General features: G+C 42.1%; 1 protein-coding gene across 2 annotated transcripts in view; it reads right to left on the bottom strand.

Annotated features, from left to right (window-relative positions):
• fat4 (FAT atypical cadherin 4) overlaps window positions 1-19915 on the bottom strand; it is a 101748-nt gene that overhangs the window by 27869 nt on the left and 53964 nt on the right. For both annotated transcript variants that reach the window (XM_077532307.1, XM_077532308.1), the window contains exons 3-6: window positions 14325-14586; window positions 13499-13843; window positions 8720-9642; window positions 7004-7178 (exon numbers count right to left, since the gene is read on the bottom strand). In XM_077532307.1, the coding sequence (XP_077388433.1) occupies window positions 7004-7178; window positions 8720-9642; window positions 13499-13843; window positions 14325-14586 (1705 nt within the window). The remainder of the gene's footprint in view (window positions 1-7003; window positions 7179-8719; window positions 9643-13498; window positions 13844-14324; window positions 14587-19915) is intronic.

The following is a 19915-nucleotide window of genomic DNA, read 5'->3' as shown; positions in this document are numbered from 1 at the left end:
AAACAACTAACGGAAACAATGATCTAGGTCAGGGGTTCTCAACTGCTGAGTCGTGGATTCATGATATAGACTCAATTTACTACTGTGTTAGTCTATATGTTTAAAATACATTCCATTTATTTTTTTAACAATACATTTTGTTTTTGTTCTAGATTTATACAAAAGTGGGTCATGAATTTATTAGTGACACAAAGAAAATGTTAGTCCCAGGGGTGACAACGGTTGAGAACCACTGATCTAGACCACAGTTTCATCAAAGGGAATAGATCAAATGTGTTAAATATGTCTTCATCCGCCAAAAAAAAAGAAAAAAAAGACTGATTGCCTTTGATTAGAATCCTTGGCCGAGATGACTGAGAATTTGCAGACACGGTTGACTAGTTTTACATAAAGTAAACGAGTTCTGAATAGGCTCAAATGCTAGTAAGGCTAAGTTAGAGCTTGGTCATTTTCTTGCGTGTTCAATCAACACAGGTCCACCTTTAATCCAAAGAGGCTTCTTGAGCTCGGATGTTTAAGAATGAAAGCAAAACAAAATTCGAGTAGCTTCCGACTATCATAACCAAAATGGCCAAGACCCTAAACAGACAGGTTGCATGAGTAGTTTTCCTTCTGGTAACTGAGATCTCTGGATGAAATGTTACGATATGGATAAGTTTGATGATCTCAAAGATCGGAAGCTTTGTCTCAGTGGAATTTGGGCAATGTGGTTCCAATATAAAAACTCATGTTGTTGGTTGTTCAAGACATTTCCATCTTTATCCCAAAAAGATTCTTTAGTACTGATGTTTAGGGTGAAATGTCTTCATCAACTAATGCCTCACCTTCAATTCAGACACATTCCCAATCAATTTCCCAAACTTTTGGTGATATATCTTCAGGGACAAAGATGTCCAAACTCCACCCTCTGCTTGATATTTGACAATAATCCACAACCAATTAGGCTGTTTGTTTAACTTCTTGTTGTCCGTTAATTGCGGAACTATATCTGAGCAGCGTCATATGGAGAAACCTGGAGCAACTCCAAGCACACGGTGTCTAAAATAACAAGCTTCCAAGGCTATGAGACCAATCGAGACCATGTGACCATCTGTTGCTTCCTCTTCCACCCTAAAAACCCACAGACAGTCCCCCCCCCCCCCCCCCCCCCGTGTAAGCCTCTCAGCTCAAAAAGCATTGTCTCGTGTAAACATATGGCAGGGTCTAAGCACCTTATTAGTGTACATTTCCACTGGACAAATCACATTAACCATCAAGAAGGTGCCATGGCCATACTTTGTGAACAGGAGGGGGTACAAATACATGTGTTAATGGAGATTAAGCGATCTGTTTTCGGATGCTGCAGCTGCTATGACAGAGCATGCTGATTGGGAGGGGGTGACTTGGAGGTTTGTGCAGGGTGTTGACTCGGAAGAAACGGAGGCTCCCACCTCCTGGGAAAGGCTGCGAGTTGCCCCGAGTTGGCCAACCTAAGCTGCGCTAAGACGGAGGTTTGAGTGTCTCTGCTGGCACAAGAGATAATCTGTGCCTTCAATATGTGGCCGACTGATGTTTTTCACAAAAAAAAAAAAAAAGTTAAGCTGAGACGCACACAGGAAGGCTGAGATGTTCAAACAACCGGATTCATTAAACGGAGAACAGGCTGACTGAAGAGAGATGGATGTATGTGTAAATTTTATGAGATGGCCCATCTGTGGACTGAAGCTTAAGGCTAAACGGTTAATTACGCTTTATGGACTGCGGCTCGATTGTGCTCGTAAGGGCCGGCGTAAATAAAATGAGTCGAGAGGAGAACATTGGCCGCGGACGAGGCAAAATTGACATTTTTCCGCCTCTGAGAACCTGTTGCCTTGCGACAAAGCTTCTTTTAATGTGACCCTGTCCACAGCACCCCCCGGTGAATGGCCTCAGCTGGGTTCAAGCCTGAGAGATCTTCCCGGTGCCAAACCCCACAAACGGAGTAGGCTAAGTGTAAAGTTTTCTCACAAGCTCAGCAAAGAAAAACAATTCTGCAAAGTATAGAATCCAAAAAATTAAATTGAAAAAATAGACCTGGTATTTAAATTTTGAGTGATTTCATTTGCTTTAACTTCTTCTCCATATGCTATGCAGATTTATTACTTTGGATGCTAGCAAGGAAAGTCCAAAGATTTTAAGGCTTGCAATAAAGTTTAATGAAGTGATTTTACTTTTGTGTTCTTATGACAAAGGCGACGTTAGTATCTAGAAAGTAGAAATAGTGATCATGCAGTCAGTCCCTTTTTAGCATTTTAACATTCAGCGGCACCACAAGATCACATACACCCGAGCTAAACTGCTCAAAATACCCATTTCCATACAAATAAACGTGTCTTGTAACTTTTGGAAAGCCATCAAAAGTCGTTCGCGGATAAGAGTTAATACTAGCTGTGACAAAATTAGCATAGGAAGAACGTGACATGCTGGCCGGGAGAACAAACATCGTAAAAGGTGCAGCTAGCCAAGGCCGATGCACACAAACCACCTTTTAAACTTTTTTTTTTTTTTTTTTGTACGCTGCCCAAAGCTATTTTCATAAAAACAACACGTACCAAGGACTAACTACAGAGAATGTCTGACTAGAAATGACTTGCGCTCTAGTTAGCTTCTTGTTAGCGTAACTGTTAGCAAGTGACAATAACTGTTTGTGACAGAAATAAAATGCTTAAAAATAGAAAAAAACAAACAAACAAACAAACAAACAAAAACATGCTTCCATGACTATTCTGATGCCTATGAAGTTTTTGTTGGATGGTTTGAGTGGCTTGAGGAAACTGTAATTAGTGGTTTCCAGTCGAGACATTATTGACTAATACTGTAGCCGATTTATTTAGCCGAATAAATGGGCGGTTGAGACAATTTATGCCATTGCCATTGGTTTGCTACTTAATGAGTTTGTGGTCATGTTTTCTTGTCCTCATTTATCACGGATGTAAAACATTGACTTGTTTCTTCAAAGACAAATTGATTCAACAATAAAGATCAAGGATTGTCTTAAAAATATGCACACTGTTTTTGTGTTACACAGCTTTCTTCACCCCAGAGAGATGTCCAAGTATTTCAGCTGCCACTTAAAAAAAATGCAATGCACATATACAAACACTGAGAATATGAAAACATGGGCAACCATATCCACCATAATGGGCATGGGTTTAAAGATTTACTCGAGCTTCTCTTTAATAAATGTGCCCGAATGCGGTCGGGGCATGTCAGTGTGCCCTGAGGACGTTCTCACCACCACACACAGACTCTGACAAAAACTCTCGCAAGGAGCTCAGCTCATTTAACTCCTTTCCATACGTTTTTTATGGCTTTTACTTACTCCCTGTGTACTCTGTTATTTTTGTAGCCGTGGGATCCAGGTATATCTGTAATTTTCCAGTATTTTTGCATTTTGCCTGCAGATGTTGCCATATCTTGGCAATAAAATGAAGTCGTTTACTCAGGAATGCTGCAAACAGCTTTTCCCGTAAACAAAGGCGGCAAAAAGCTTGTGATTTGTCTACAGTCCGGCGGTTCTCAAACTAAGGTCCGGTAAACCCCAGGGGTCCACGATTCCTTAGGTGTGAGGTCCGCAAAATAAATTGGAGTAAATTATGCCTGGACCTAAAATAGTAAGCACCCCTGTTTAAAGCAACCTCCAAAGTTGAAATATTGCTGTGACGACTTTGTTTCCCCGTAGAATAGCATAGAAGATGGAAAAGTACTGCCCTCATTGAAGGACCTGTGAAAATGACTTTGAACTCTAATCGATTAAAGAAGTTACATCGGCCAGAACTACTGATTCTCAAGGCCTTGAACAAGTCAGAGTGGCCAGGCAAAATACAAAGCCTGAAATCTGAAGGCGGAATATATCCGTGATGACGCAGAAACATGCTGCGGAAGATGCTATAGAGAAACTCTGGCCTGAAACTTCCATCTAATCGTAGTCTCAGCACTGAGATCTTGTCCGACAGGGTCATTTGTCTTTCCGCCGCATATCTTTGGCCAAAGATCTGGCACCACGGGGAAAGATGAAGGCGGCCTTTGAAATGTCAAATGCGGTCAGGAACGAGCCGCGCTAGCCTGCAGACGCGGAGACACGTCTTTAGCATCCACCTTTTCAGCCCGTCGTGCCAAATGGTGCCTGAGAGAAGCATTTGCCTCCGTCTTCTCGGGCCCAGGCCTCAAAAATGTGAGAAAAACACTACTGGATAATTTAGACTGGGCTCTTGATTATGGGTTTTTTGATATTTTGATATTCTAACCCAAATCCTTTCTCTGTCTCTGTCGCTCTCGCTGCCTCTCACCAACATTGTACTGAAAATGTCTTGTCAAAATATTTTGGTAGTGCTGTCAAGGGCTCTAAATATGGACTCCATGTGAACAGTGCAAAAAAGCCGTCCAGCACCAAATTAGTATGTTCACTCGTCGGGCAGCTCTGTCCATGTGGCACAAACTTCTAAACACAATTTTCAAGCGAGCAAACCCCTAAATATAACATGAAGAAACCATTGGGGCAAAGACGTCCACCTAAGTCGTGTAATGTAAGAAAAATCAATTGAAACAATATTAATTATGGATAGCCCCTTTCAATGTTGCATTGTTGGAATGCAGCTTTGTTCAGGAATTTTAGTCTAGATTTTCTGCCATTGTCTATAACAGCCACAAAAAGCCAAGGAAAAAGCTATACAGACATGCAAAACCAGTTGATGGTCATTGAATGACGTTTGTTTAATGAATTATTGGATGCCCCTAGATGTCGTACAATTCGAAAGGTAACTAAGAGACTTCAGTTCATGAAGGGATTAAATAGTGTTTTGCTTTTTCTTTGGCTTTTTTTGTTGTTTTTTTTAAACAAAACCTATTCTAAAAGAAGGGCCAGCCTAAATAAAATAAGTTATGTCAAGGAAGCACACTGCGTCAAATTAACATAAACAGGTCTGTATTTTGCCGGATGGTGACGTCCAGGTATGGTTATTTTTTCCAAAAATTACTTGCAAGCTAGGGCGGCACGGTGGTGGACTGGTTAGCACGTCCGCCTCCCAGTTCTAAAAACTCGGGTTAGAGTCCGGGCGGTGGCCTTCCTCGGTGGAGTTTGCATGTTCTCCCTGTGCCTGCGTGGGTCTTCTCCGGGTACTCCGGCCTCCTCCCACATTCCAAAGACATGCATGGCAGGTTAATTGGGCGCTCCGGATTGTCCCTAGGTGTGAGTGTGACTGTGGATGGTTGTTTGTCTCTGTGTGCCCTGCGATTGGCTGGCAACCAGTCCAGGGTGTTACCCCGCCTACTGCCCAAAGCCAGCTGAGATAGGCTCCAGCACCCCCCACGACCCTTGTGAGGAATAAGCGGTGAAGAAAATGGATGGATGGATGGATACTTGCAAGCTAAGAGAGGTAAAAACCCGCCATTTTCATGCACAAAAGCAATGTTTAGCAAAGTTGTTGAAATTTGTTCGACAAATATTTGCTACACGACTTGACACAAGTTCACTTCAGTGGCCCAATGATGAATACAATTATAAATGCTTATTTTCAGGGGATCTCCAAAACGGCACGTTAGTTCAATCATTGACATTGTATCATCAAAGAGAGTAAGCCATTTTTAACACTTTGGATTGCTCAATAATTTGTAAAAATCAAGACCACGTGTGGACTGACTAAAAGCGCAGATTTTTTTGAAAAAAAAAAAAAAAAAAAAAAAAGACATTTGCCAAATTGTGACTTACGAGGTTACGGCCCAAAGCCAGCAAAATGTTCAGTATACTATAATGCTTGAGCTTTTGTTTATTTTGACCTCGGAATGCCAAATGATATTTATGAAGACACCAAGGAACTGTTTTAAAATTAGGGGAGGGCGGAGAGCATAATATGTCTCCTTTAAAGATAACTGAACTGTTTTATGGTTTTTCCATCTTAATATTAACAGTTGTGATTCTTGTATGGCCATTAATAACTTTAAAATGTTAATTTAAAACATTGCCTGTACTCTTTACAAGGGTTTTATGATGGCGACAGTGGGACCCTGGAGCAGTTTTTTTTTCCATTTCCCTTCTCGACTGATATCTTATATTTATGGGCTGTCATCAATTTGAAGCATCAAATAGAGAGAATGAATGTGATAAAGCGGGTTTCGCTAACAGTAAGACATGATTAAAAACAGCCATTTTGAGGAGCAAAAATACAATTCCGTCTTTTGTTCTTTTAACATTTATGGCGTCGCGGCAAGGTCGTTCAAATTTAGACCCCAACAACTGTCCATCAACAGCCATACCAAAGACTTTGATCATGTGCCAAACACAGAGGACTCCCCTCCAAGTCCTTCATTCAACTCTCCAGGGGCCATTGAATGCAAATCTTTGAATTCTCACTGACGCCTCTGCACAGTCCAAAATACAACACAAGTCCAGGAATGATACAGAACCACCCATAGATCATTACAACTATGCCGGAGTGGGGGCAGACATATATACTTAAGCGGGGACACCATGTGATTTGGCTGCAACAAGGCAACGCATGTACTCATTTTACTGCACATTAACTGGCCTCCGAGCAATAACAAGTTAAGCTTTTATCTGACCAAAACGAGCCCTACCGCCGTATCCAAATAAACCCGAGATTCTATTCGGTCAAAGCCGCTCAATAGATTTCTAGGGACCAGATCGTAAAAAACACCCGCTAGTTTGCAAGCTAAAAACTCTCCAATGTTTATCTTATCGGGCCACACAAAACGAGCGCTGCGTACACCATGAAATCAAAATATTTGTTGACTGCACACAAGTTTATTATAGTTTTCTTGGGTGATCTGGAAGTATGTTACTGAACTCCAACAGTGACCATTCAGGGACAGCGCTAACCAGATAAACCCAATCACGCATAAAAAAAATGTGGCGCAATTGCAGAAATGAGTAATCTATTCTGGAAGTGAAATAAAATCTCAGAAAACCAAAAGAAAATCACCCTTCGCGCCAGCCCTCGTAGCTAAGAACCTCGGAATTCCGCCTTACCCGAGTCGGTGGCTGTGATCAGCAGGATGTATTTCCCTTGAGCCTCGCGGTCCAGAGTGTGAGTCAGACTCAGTTGACCGCTGGACGACAAGCTGAAGGCGCCTTCGTCATTGCCGCCGCTCAGCATGTAGCTGAGCTGACCGTTGGCGCCTTCGTCGTCGTCCCTGGCGACAACCTGAAACAAACGGAGGAGGACGTTTCTTCTGTATCTGTATGCCAGAACAAATTTTCTCTGCAACAGAGAAACTTAGATATACTCTTTCTCTCTCTCTGTTATTTGTATTGTGGTGGATATTTCATTGGGGTAAGATTGGACAGAACAAGGTTTGAGAAGAGACAACAGGGTATAGAAAATACCAACAGAGAACAATAGCAGCAGAACGGATGAACTGTCTGTCAGTCCATCACTGATGGATGGCTGTTTTTATGACGAGGAACTTTAAAAAATAAAATAAAATAAATGCTGTAGTAAGCACTGACAGAAGTGTATTCTCGTCCATCAGTGTAATTGTCACGAACAGACGGACCTCTCAGTCTGTTACTGATGGATGCCCGTTTGGTTGACGGACTGACCTCTGTCTGCCGGTCCTAAAATAGTGGTGACAAAGTGATGACGTGGTTAAAATAAAATGACGGACTGACCATGACAGTTTAGCTTGGAAAAATAACAGACTGACGATGTCGTATGACAGACCACCAACATTTTGTAAATCGTCCACCTCTGAATAGAAGTAAAAAAACGCCTGTAAGAAAGATGTTTCAGAGTGCTTGAATGTGTTTATTATTTGTTACTAGAGAAGTCTATCCATTTTCTACAAGACTGGAGGCTATCAAAGGTTGTCTAGACGCCACTGTGGGACTTGTCTGGAGCTAATTTTGCTGCAACTTCCAACTAAATGTCTGCTAGACCCGAAAAAATGTGATTGAATGTGATTGTGGTTTGTGTTGGATCAAAGCGCTCCAACATTAGAGATGATCTGTTAAATTACCCATTCATCTATCCATCCATTTTCTATACCGCCATACCCTTATTCAAGGATGAGATTTACTCCATCCCAGAATGTGATGTTCATCACATTAAAATGATAGTTAGCTGTGAGTAACAATGTGTCATGTTGACTACATGAGAGTAACAACGTTCCGCCACAGGGTTAATGTCATCAGAGTGGTACCATGAAGGTAATTGTTGAGGGCAGGAAGTTCATTACTTATTCAATTTGCCCAATCAGATTTCCTCTGGGAATCAGAAAAAAGGGGCAGAAAAACATACTCGCAACTGAGTCGAGAGAAGACAGACTCTGGAAATTAGTCGTTCTCCATTTTTATACGCGGCTCATTTAAATCACCATGGTGGTCATGAGCGTAATGACTTCTGTGGTGCATTTAAGCCAAGCCGCATATTTTGAAATCCCGCGGAGCCCAAATTGAGCGGGACAAATTGTAGTCTTCCATCATTAAATCATCGGTTCACTCATGTTTTTCTCATAACATGCGGTTTGAAGAAACACACCACCACACCAGAGGTAGTGATACAACTCTCATACCTGCACTTATTGAGTTAGTTAACAGAAATCACTTTAGGGTATTATCTCGTTTGAGGTCTCAGGACTGTGTCATTCAAAAATACAATCTGCTCACTCAGACAATCTGTGAATGTTATTGATCTTCTAGCATGTTAAATAACTTGACACAAAAGACCAAAGTAAATCTAGTCACCTGCAGGATGTTTCTCGGTAGCTCCTCAAGGTTCTCCTGAACATTGACGGTGTAAGGAGAGAGCTCAAAAACAGGTGAGCAGTCGTTGGCGTCCAGCAACACGATGTTGACCGTCGCGTGATCCACCCTTGGACTGCTCCCACGGTCAGACGCTTGGACAACCAGCGAATAGGTAGACTGGACTTCGCGATCCAGCTGCTTGGCCACCGAGACCATCCCTGTGACCGAATCCATCCTGAAGTCTCCGTTGGTATTTCCCCCTGAGATGGAGAAGCGGATTTGCCCATTTGTGCCTTCGTCGGCGTCAGTGGCAAACACCTGGATGATGTCCGTCCCGGTCAAGGTGTTCTCCTCGAATTCAATGTCGTAGATATTTTGGGAGAAGCTCGGCGTGTTGTCATTGACGTCCAGAACCAACATGGTCACATCCATGGTGGACGACAGCGGTGGTTCGCCTTTATCAGTGGCGACCACCGTCAGAGTGTAATTCGCAAGCTCCTCTCGGTCCAGTTCTCCAATCAACCTAACATCCCCATCTATGGTACCAATGCTGAACTTGTTACCAAAGGGTCCCTTGAGAGAATACTCAACGTAGCTATTGGGCCCGCTGTCGGCATCTGTAGCCTGAGCGGTGAACACTGACGTGTCCACTGGAGTGTTTTCCTGGATGTACGTCTTCTTTTGGGAGATGAACGTCGGTGGGCAGTCGTTGACATCCAGGAGGATGATAGACACCTGGGCGGTGCTGGTGAAGCGGGTCGTCGGAGGTGGAGCCAGGTCATTGACTGTGATCACCAGGTTGTAGAAGGACTGCGTCTCCCTGTCCAAGGCCTTCTTGGATTGCAGAACGCCATCTTTGGTTATAACAAAGTGGTCCTGTGGATCGCCTGATGCGATTTTGTAAAGAAGTTGGGCATTGGGACCTGTAGATCAAACAGAAGATTAGATGTGACAAAATATTGATTTGATAAGGGTCAAATATCAATCATTGCTGTCTGATGTTCTTTATGCAAACTTTACCCTCTAGACTTGACGGGGATACGATGAAGATATAGTGCAGATACTTTCGAAAATGTAATCCATCTCTGAAGTGCCTGTCCACCCATCAAGTGTGAAATTAGACAACCCAGTAAATCTTTTGTTCCCTGTCGATTTCCAAAAATGCCCGTAAGAAATATTTACGCTTACTATGATTTACTTATTTACATAAAACTGCCCTCATACCAAGGTCTAGCGCACATGACTTGGTATCTTTGCCGGGCCAATATCCACCGCTGTCAAGTGCTGGCCTAACTACGCTCTCTGAAACGCAGTGTCATCGCTGGGTGCTAAGGTGCGAAAAAAGAAATGATTCTTTTACTGTCTGCATGGGAGATTAGTTTTGTTTCCTGGGTTAGTTGTAGCAGCTAGTCTATTCACAATCCCCCAAGACTACCCCCGGTTGTCATGGTAATGAAAGCCGCACTCAGTGTTGGCACAGTACTAGAGGGGTGGCAGAACCAAGCTCGAAGTAAAAAAAAAAAATCGGGTGGAAAAAGAGTTCTAATTCTGGATCCTTGTGGTATTTTGATTAAAAGTGTTTCACAGAAATATTAAGACATGTGGGAGCCATTTTAAATTGTGGAAAAATGTGTATGTCTGAATGACAATATGAATATAAATGACAGAAAGGTAAAACTCTCACCCCGTAACGTACATGCAAACAGTCATTTTTCAGCCAATTGTGTTGACATGGCAACTTCCATGTCTCACACAGAGCATACATGACAAAAAAATAGCTTGCTATGGTTGGAATGGGAAGTGGATGTCTGTGTCTCGAAAAAATAGCGGAAACCAGGAAGCCACCGATTGTTGTTGGTGTCCAGACGTGAGACAAGGTTGTTTTTGACATGCTGTTTTTTCCTGTTTGCAAACAAAAAGTTTCACTTTTTCAACAGCGACGACTCTCAGGTCAACCCTTTGTCATTCAGCTGTTTCTTAATGAGCCAAGCTAGGTAATGCGACACTACACGAAAATAAAAGTTCTGACTGTAAAACCACCTGTTGAACTGTAACCACACACGACCTTCAGTATACTACCTAATGGTCCAATGTAAAATAATACGGACATGTAACATCTGGTCATAAGTGCTTACTGCCTGATTTGTTAAATTGAGTTTGTACTTTGCTCCCAGGCCTAAATTTGGAAAAAATTAACTAAACCTGGTCGCTAGATTTCATTTGGAGGAAAGCAACGCAGATTCAAGAAGATTAAATTGGGCATTCACATTCTATTTTGATTAGAACTGTTTGAGTGAAGTTAGAGCTAAAAAAAAAAAAAAAGATGACATTCACAGTCACCATAAACAAAAATACATTTGCAAGTCGTGCTCTAATAAGACCTTGGATTACAAATGAGCTAGATAACAAATACATTGTGCCGGATAGTGGAAGGTCGAACATTTTCCCCGGCATCCATTGTTCTAGATGACATTGCTAGATATGCTAAATTGCTTAAATGCATTATCTGGCATCCTTTTCCACAAATTGTGGACGCACAACAGCTGGAACTCCCCGCGCTTGTCTTTGCAAAATGGAAGATGAAATCTTGGGTCCATGGCAGGCGGCTATCGAAAGACAAACATGTCAAAGCGCTTCTGAATGTACGTTTCACAATAGGCACATTAGTTAAAACGATTAACGGATTGATTCTGTGAGCCATAGTTTGGGATTGGCAAATAAATTTGCAATAAATTCTGTTGTATGTATTTCTTTTTTTTTTTTCACATTACAAAGTTTTTTTCTTCCTCTGAAAATATGAAATTGTTAACGGAATTGTGCGACTTTAAAAAAAAAAAAAAAAAAAAAGTATTTTTATTTTATTTTTTTATTTTAATTATTAATTAATTAACTGATTAATTAATGTTGGACTATGAGGCTTCCAAGGATCCAAACATTTCAGATGTAAACTTGACGTTGGGTTCTATCCAAAAGCATGAGTGGAAGTCGAGGGGTTGAAATGATCTTAAATTGAGCATCGGTAATTCAACTCAACGGGCCAGTCATGTGGAAAGCCTCCGCACCTTCCCACACCCGGGGAGAGCATATTTACAGTACACAAGTAATCCCTTATCAAAGGCATGAGTGCCACTTCCATCCGAGTTCAGGCCGCGCTGTCCACGGACAAAGGGGGGCCGGGTCAAAGGGCAGGGCTTAGGAAGTGCTAACAATGGCGGTGTTTTATTTGGACAGTGGGAACAGGCAGCTATACGTTTATGAGATTGCGGTGAGGAGGACTGGACGCCGTATTTCCCTGGGAATGTAGGTCACAACCAGCGCATTAAGGCCCGCATGTAGCGGTAATTACAGCGGGCTTGGCAAAAGCCACTACCTGATCTCACTCTTAATCACATGGTGAGCGTGTTGTATTTGAGAAGTCATTTGATGCGTGACGTGAGGTTTGATATATGATGCATGCATGAGATGAAATATGAGGTTGTATACAGCCAAGATGACTATAGAGGGAGGGTAGAAGCAGAATAAAGTTTCCAATATGAGCTTCTTTGTTGCTCTGATTTGGGCATGTTCAAAGTTTGTCATTTCAGTCATATTTCCCATTTTTCCTTGGTACATTAGTCATGAATACCACATCTGCCATTACCAAACACTGGCTGGATGTGCTGCGATGTTTGTTTGGGCACCAACTAGGCATTTTTTTAAAACATACCGCAAACATAGAAATTCCTGGAACCTGTCATCTCTCCATAAGACAAATGGTCCAAACCACGGGTCAACTTCGAACAGGCCAGATAAAGAAATCAAGGAAGGCAGGGAAAGCCATTTGGCTCATACCGAAATACTAACCAGACATTCCAAATGGTACACCAACAACAACTTGTGAAATCCAATATAAAACATGTTGCGTTCAGGATTTTATTCTATTTTTTTTCTTCTTTCATCTAATTACTATCGCGTTTTACTGTAGCCTATCCCTGTTGTCGGGCAAAAGGCAGACAACACTCTGGTTGCATCGCCACACGCACATCCACACCGTCATTGAGTGGTAATTGAACCTACGCTGGCTTTTATTTTATTCTATATTTTTACATGATTCTCATATTATCATACTGCCATACCTGCTGTTAAACCCCTTTCAGTATGATATATTATGGATCGGATTAATCAAGTAGAAGGGCAAGTACCTAATGTTGTGTCCAGAGAGTGTGTCTATAAATCTTTCAGATGAGTGACTAAGTGTAAAAAAAAAAATGCAATCTTGTATCAATATGGTGTGCGTTAACTGTACATCTGTTCATTGTCCTCCATGTACCGTATTTTCCGCACTATAAGGCGCACCGCATTATAAGGCGCACCTTCAATGAATGACATATTTTAAAACATTTTCCATATATAAGGTGCTACAGTAGAGGCTAGGGTTACGTTATGCATCCATTAGATGGTGCTGCGCTAAAGGGAACGTCAACAAAACAGTCAGGTAGGTCAGTCAAACTTAATAGATTACAAACCAGCTTTCTGACAACTCCATTCACTCCCAAAATGAATAAACAGCCGTTTTATTATTTTCTCTGAGGTAAAGTATTAGTATTAGCTAGCGATCCAAGATGGCGGGATCTTCTGCCGATCGTGTAGGGTCACCGATAACGTATTGACAGTGATACCTGTTGCGGCTCAATATTGATCCATATATAAGGCGCACTGGATTATAAGGCGCATGGTCAGCTTTTGAAAAAATTGCAGGCTTTTAGGTTCGCCTTATAGTGCGGAAATTACGGTACGTACCATCATCTGCATCACTGGCGCTGACAGCAACGATGCTGGATCCAGGCGGCAGGCTCTCCAAAACCGACGTGCTGTACACGGTGTTGTTAAACGCCGGCGCGTTGTCGTTAACGTCCAGGATGTTGAAGTAGACCCGAACCGTGCTGGCATGCCCCCCGCCGTCCTGCGCCTTGGCCGTCAGGATGTAGTACTGCTGGTTCTCGTAGTCCAGCGGCCGCGTCACGTTGAAAACGCCGGTGACCGGGTTGAGCAAAAAAGTCTCGTCCTCGTCCTCCAGTGAGTACGTGACCTCGCCGTTCACCTCTGAGTCAGAGTCGCTGGCGAGGATCGCCGCCACAATGGAGCCTGCGAGACAGTCGATAACCAAAAAAAAAAAACTTCAAAGATTTCCAATGTGATTAAATAAAAAACTCAGCGGAGGGTTATCACTGCAAGGTTTTTTTTTTTTTTGTGAAGACAGATGACGCACTTGCTCAATCACAAATGGACAAGTTTTCAAATAAAAAGCTCGACCAGACTGCCAGTCATTCGTGACATTGATAAATACAATGTAGCGTTTCTAATGATGTTACCAGGCTGGCTGCTGAATACGTTGATCAAAATAGTTTTCACTTCACATCATCCATTTTCTAATTTTCTGTCCAGATTGTCATCATAGCAAGTGGTTGAGCTGCAGCCTATGGGATCTCTCGTTTGGGTACGCTCTGGATTGGTCACCATTCAATCGCAGTGCACAAATACACACAAACGTCCACTCGGAGTTCTTGTGATGTGGGTCAAATCTGGATGCGGCCACCCCAAGTACCAGACCATAAGAAGTCCCTACCTGATGCCGTATCTTCAGGGATGTCGAACGAGTATGTCGGCCGCGAGAACTTTGGCGTGTGGTCGTTGACGTCCTCGACGGTGATGTTGAGCCTCATGTCGGACGACTGCTTCCCGTCGTCGGCGCGTACCAGCAGGGAGTAACTGGAGCGCCGTTCGCGGTCCAGCTTCTTGGTGGCGATCAGGTCACCGGACTCGGGGTCAATCCGGAAACTGTCGTCTGCCCCGCTGATGATGGTGTATGTCACAAGAGCGTTTGGCCCCTTTGAGGAAGAGAACAAAAAAAACATGATCTATTTTTAACGATTATCCTGGCCAGAGCTGCAAGGAACCTGAAGTCCATCTCAATTGACTGTAACGTGATTTGATCGCCAATCAATTGGAACGTTTATGGAGAGAAAAAAAACCCGTTTGACATTTTTAGTGCTTCTTTTTGAATCAGGAGGAGAAAAAAAAAAGGTTAAACTTGGCTTGGCAAGTTGGACTTTGCTGAACTCGGTCTCAAAGTGTGACTTCAGAGGCCGCTGAGAGGTTAAACATTTCCACTGATTAATTGGTGATGAAAGTGTCTCTGTCTAGCAGGAAATCTGATTATTTTGCCACTCATGTTAGCCGCTCAAGATCAAAGCATGACCGTTGACTGACTCGTGTACCTGCCCGTGATCGGGAGAACTTCATGTTGTTGCCTTGTACAATTTTAGCCTCATCAAAATCCGTCCTTTCAGAAGGCGCTTTTCGTGTTTGAAGGTTCACCGAGTTCCTCTTATAAAGCAGCCAAGAGATCCTCTGGTACGAGCCGCACAGCATGTGACAGCCACGGCATGGAGTTTTGGAACCAGAGAGGAGGCCCTGAATGTGATATGTCGCGTGAAAGAGCCCGATGACAGAGGCCTGACGTTCAGGTTTGTGCCGGCGACAATAGGAGATCAGACGACTGTCTCGCCTTGTGGCTTTTTTTTATGCATTAAATAAAAAAGCGACATCAAAAAGCGGCTGCCATTCAGCGGATTGAGGCAAGGGGTCTGGTTACAGCTGCTTAAAAGCCAGCGAGAAGACTGTCTCTCAGTATTACTATCTAGGGAGGTTTGCCGGGGTGCTTTTTGATCCTGCCTGGACAAAAGGAGGGCTTATGTTTAGATAAGTGTATTAGAATATTTACTGGCTGTTGCCTGATGACATTTGTATTCACACGACTTGGTGGCCTCCAATGTATTGTAGCGTGCCTGTTACTTTACTACATATACCAGTGTTTTTCAGTGAAAGAGAACAAGAGTAGAATACAGGATGTGCTTTGAAAGCTTAGCACAGGTTTATTTTATACAAGAAGAATCTAAGAAAATGTTCTTAGACGCTTTTCCTCACAAGGGTCGCGGGGGTACTGGGGCCTATCCCAGCTGGCTTCGGGCAGTACACCCTGAACTGGTTGCTAGCCAGTCCATGCCTTTGACATAATAATGAACCCCAAAAGTCAAACATGTCAACCAAGTTACTATAGTTGCAATTCAGGATGAGTTCTTATCTGGACTTTTTCCCGAATGCTTGACCTTGTCTCATTGCATTAGCAGAGACCCCTTCTGCGGTCCAGGCGCAATAAAACCAAAAAGTAAGAAGGCAGCCGGCGTGAGGCTGTAGTCATCTAAAAACCCTGCTGTCATCAATCAGTGTCTCTCGCTCTGGCAATCCCATCAGGTCTGCAGGCCGGAAACTAACGGTCATGGGTTTGCCAATTAATATTCGTGGCAGGTGGGCCACGACGTTTTAACAAAACGACCTGGAAAAATTGCATTGATTCTTCAAAGTATTTTTTTTTTTTTTTTAGCAAAGTATGTGATTAAGATCTTACACACTAACGGCACTCTTATTCTTAACCTTGACTCAAGCCTACTTTACGGCCCTCGATAGACACATCATTGGGAAGGGGAGGCGAGAGGGGGGTTAACCAATTAAACAGCAGCCTTCCAGTAGGAACAGAAGGAAACTCATTTAGCAGACCGAATGCTTGAGGACAAACTGGGCAAGGCAAACGTTTGAAAAACTATGTGCTGACACCCGTCACCTGTTTCTATTTGACGCAGTGGCTATCCAGGAAAAAAAAAAGAGGTAGCCACATCTTTGACTTGAATTGCTTTCCAGGCCTTTCGTAATCCAGCCAAGATGGCAGTGATGTTGACGTGTCAGGAAGGGCGAAAGGAACCATGCGTTCAGAAAAACTCAGAGGAAAAATACGGTAAAGTAATCCCCTGACCACTTGAAAAATATTCAACATTCCCTATATTTAGGGTGGCTATACCTTTATTTTGATGTCCAAAAAAAGAGGACACTCGGCCCAGCCTCGAGGTACTTAAATGATACTCAAAGTTTACTCAAGCTGAATTCTTGCGGTATTTGTACAAATACCGCAAGAATGCATGTTGTACCGCTCCCGCTGATACATTTGCAACCGACCTTTTTTTTTAAGTCGGACCAATCAGGCATTGTTTCAGGCGGGATGAAACCAGGAAGCGCTGATGGCAGGGGGAACAAACAAACCTAATAGACACTACAATTCTGTTCTCGCAGAATTACTCACTGTTTCCTTGTTGAAGGTTGAACAGCGAGAAGCACTTCATGCATTTTTAGCTGGTAAAGATGTTCGGGCTTTTTTGTTTGTTTTTTTTCCCTAAGATGAGACTGAAGACGACATTTTCATCCGTTGCCGTAATTGGTCAAAACAAACGTATACAAGATGCTGCATCATCCAATCGACTCGAAGTACTGTACAGAATGCCCCGCCTTTCCCAAACGGATCTACCGAGGAAGTTCCAGATTGATAATGTGAAGAACTCCCTTGAGTGAATCACAACTATTAATCTGGCTTGTGAGGTTATTACTCAAAGATGCCAAACATTATAACATAAGTTTAATGTATGCCTCTGCTGTTGGCTCTCTGTGTAGAAAATAAAACAAAAAAAGCCATAACTATTTATAAGTCTAACTTGACAAATGGACAATCTTTTTGCCTCAAGACCACGTTGCAACCACATCTCATGCTTATTGGTCATTTAAAAATCAAGGCAAACCGGATATATTCATGAATTTATATTAAAAAAAAACAAAAAAAAACCTTACACCCGGACATGGTGTAAAAAAGTGGACATGTATGGGCAATAGATGATGTTATGTTAATAGTTCAACCATAAATAATGTATGCCATGTACTATGGATTCCACTTTTATATCATTTTACATTATTATCCTAAAAAATAAATGCCTGTTAGTACCCTACAAGTGAAGTGTTTATGTGAAAAACAATGGAATGCAATAAAGTTTTTAAGCGATTGTGTCTGTATTTCCGAAACTCAGTGAAGTGACGTTTTGCGGCTCTTTTCTTAGTCGGAAATCATAAATTTCCGAGTCTTGGTTGAGCATAACCAAAGCCCCCGACTGCACATCTGCACTGACCTGGCATTTGCATAATACTTGTGGCACACTTCCTTGGGCAGGGAGTCAAGGAAAGCCTTGAAAAGTATGAATGGACAAAGCAGCTGTTGGTCTTTTGAATGCTTTCGCGTCAGCTCAAAGGCGGCTTCATAAGCTCCCAGTAGGTGATGTTCATTTCAACGCTCAGTTGCAGAAAGCCCTCCTGGAGCACCTGCTGTTGCAATTTGTCCTCATTAAAAATGCACATGTGAACGTTTCCACGGGAGTTAAGAAATCTAATAAAACGCGTCAGTCAAATGAGGTGACAAAGGTTTTCAAAAGAGCTCGAACCTGTGATGCTCCAAGGGCTTAAACATTGACTTCAATTCAACCTTTGAGGGGTGAAAACGGGCCCAGCCAGACAGAATTTTACGACACTGGGATATGATGTCTGCATTCAGCCTGTCAGCTGGTCAACAGCTTGTCCTCGAAGGGGAATCTTTCGATCTGTTCCCAACTTTTAGGTTTCCTGTAGAGGATGTGGGCAACCAACTTGGCTTGGAGCATAACTTTTACTTTGTTGTAACCTTTTTTTAAAGAAACATCTTCAATTTATGTAAACTTTTTTCTTCAATACAGCTCTTAGTAAATGGATGTTTTTTCACTAATGACAAAAATAGTTTGTGGGCCACAGCTCAGACTGCCGTCCCCTTAAATCCGTGCAAGGAAAAAGTGAGCATAATTTCAATTCCATATGCCTGCCGAGATGAAAGGCCAAATGATGTCCCTAAAATCCAGCATTCCAAACCAACTCTCAAACTGGCCTCAGGCTCTGAGATTTACAGTCGATATATATTTAAAAAAAAAAAAAAAAAAAAAAAAAAAGCAAAGCCTATAAGTGCGTCTTTATGACTTTCCTCACACGACGCGGGGGCGAGGCCAACAGCTGCACGTTCAAAGTTGTGTGGCCTCGTCATTTCAACTCGAGACCATTCTGGCTCTTTGTAAACTCGATGGCCCGGCTTTACCCCCTGGATTTAATGTTCATATTGTGACTAAGCAGCTAACGACGGGAAACCTGTTGCTCGTGGAAGGAGGGGAGACAGGTGATGTCATCCAAAACCAATGAATTCAGACTGGAAGTTGACTTGTGAGGAATTCCCTTCTGGGGAGCCACAGCAGTTTGAGAACAATGAAGAAAAACATGTTGATTTTAATCATGCTTAGCTAACAACAATGAAATCAGATTTATTTTTATTTATTTATTTATTTATTTTTATTTTTATTTTTAAATAAGGAAGGTTGAAGAATTATTTTGGTCCAGGAAAAAAAAAATCATAAACACCATGAATGGTTTTAAATTAGCTGTCAGATTACATTGTTTCAGTCGGGCTCGTCGGCCTATATGATGATTGACTTTAATGCACAAATATTGTCATTAATGGCCAGTTAGACTATAAATTCAAAAAAAATATAGTTTAAAATTGTTCTTAACAGTTTTACTATCAGAATTTGTTGAATTTAGAGGTGCAGCTTGGGAAAAATAGATAAAAACATTTCGCTTTGTAACCTGCTCCGACCACTTCAAGCCTCTAAGAAATTATTTTAACAAGGCTCAGACTAAAATTATCTAATGTAAAATTAAAAAATGTGAAATTGTACCTTTAAATGTTCAACTAAAAAATCCCACAACTTATTAATGTGCGTCTTATTACATTATTTAGGTCCCATCCTAAAATGACTACGGTTTCCTGTAATTAATTTAAAAGAAAATTATAAAATGATGTTATTTTTACTAGGGCTGTTTTAAAAATATTATATATTATTAATAATATATAAAAAAAAATAAGTAAGCAACAGTTTATTAGTATAGTGTTGTTGTTTTTTTTCAAAGACAGTGATGTAATGCCGGGGGGGATTAGTGGCAAGGTAGGATACTCCTGTGGGACCTCTCAAATAACGTAAAAAAAAAAAAAAATGTGCGAGACATCGGAACAATTTCCAAGTGCACATGTCGGCGCTGTGTCCTGGGGGATTATGTGTGAGTGGGTCAACGTGTTGGTATGCTCAAGCAAACGAGAGTTGGTAATCTGCCTCGGTCAGGTGCAAGAAAAAAAAAAAGGTCAGGGGCTAATATTAGCCGTGCCGAGCTAGCGTCTGTCACGGCCGATAATCCCGCTTTGTTGCTCGAGTG

The sequence above is a fragment of the Festucalex cinctus genome, chromosome 9 (assembly GCF_051991245.1).
Source record: "Festucalex cinctus isolate MCC-2025b chromosome 9, RoL_Fcin_1.0, whole genome shotgun sequence".
NCBI classification, from domain to species: domain Eukaryota; kingdom Metazoa; phylum Chordata; class Actinopteri; order Syngnathiformes; family Syngnathidae; genus Festucalex; species Festucalex cinctus.
This window is presented reverse-complemented; position numbering and strand designations above follow the sequence as displayed.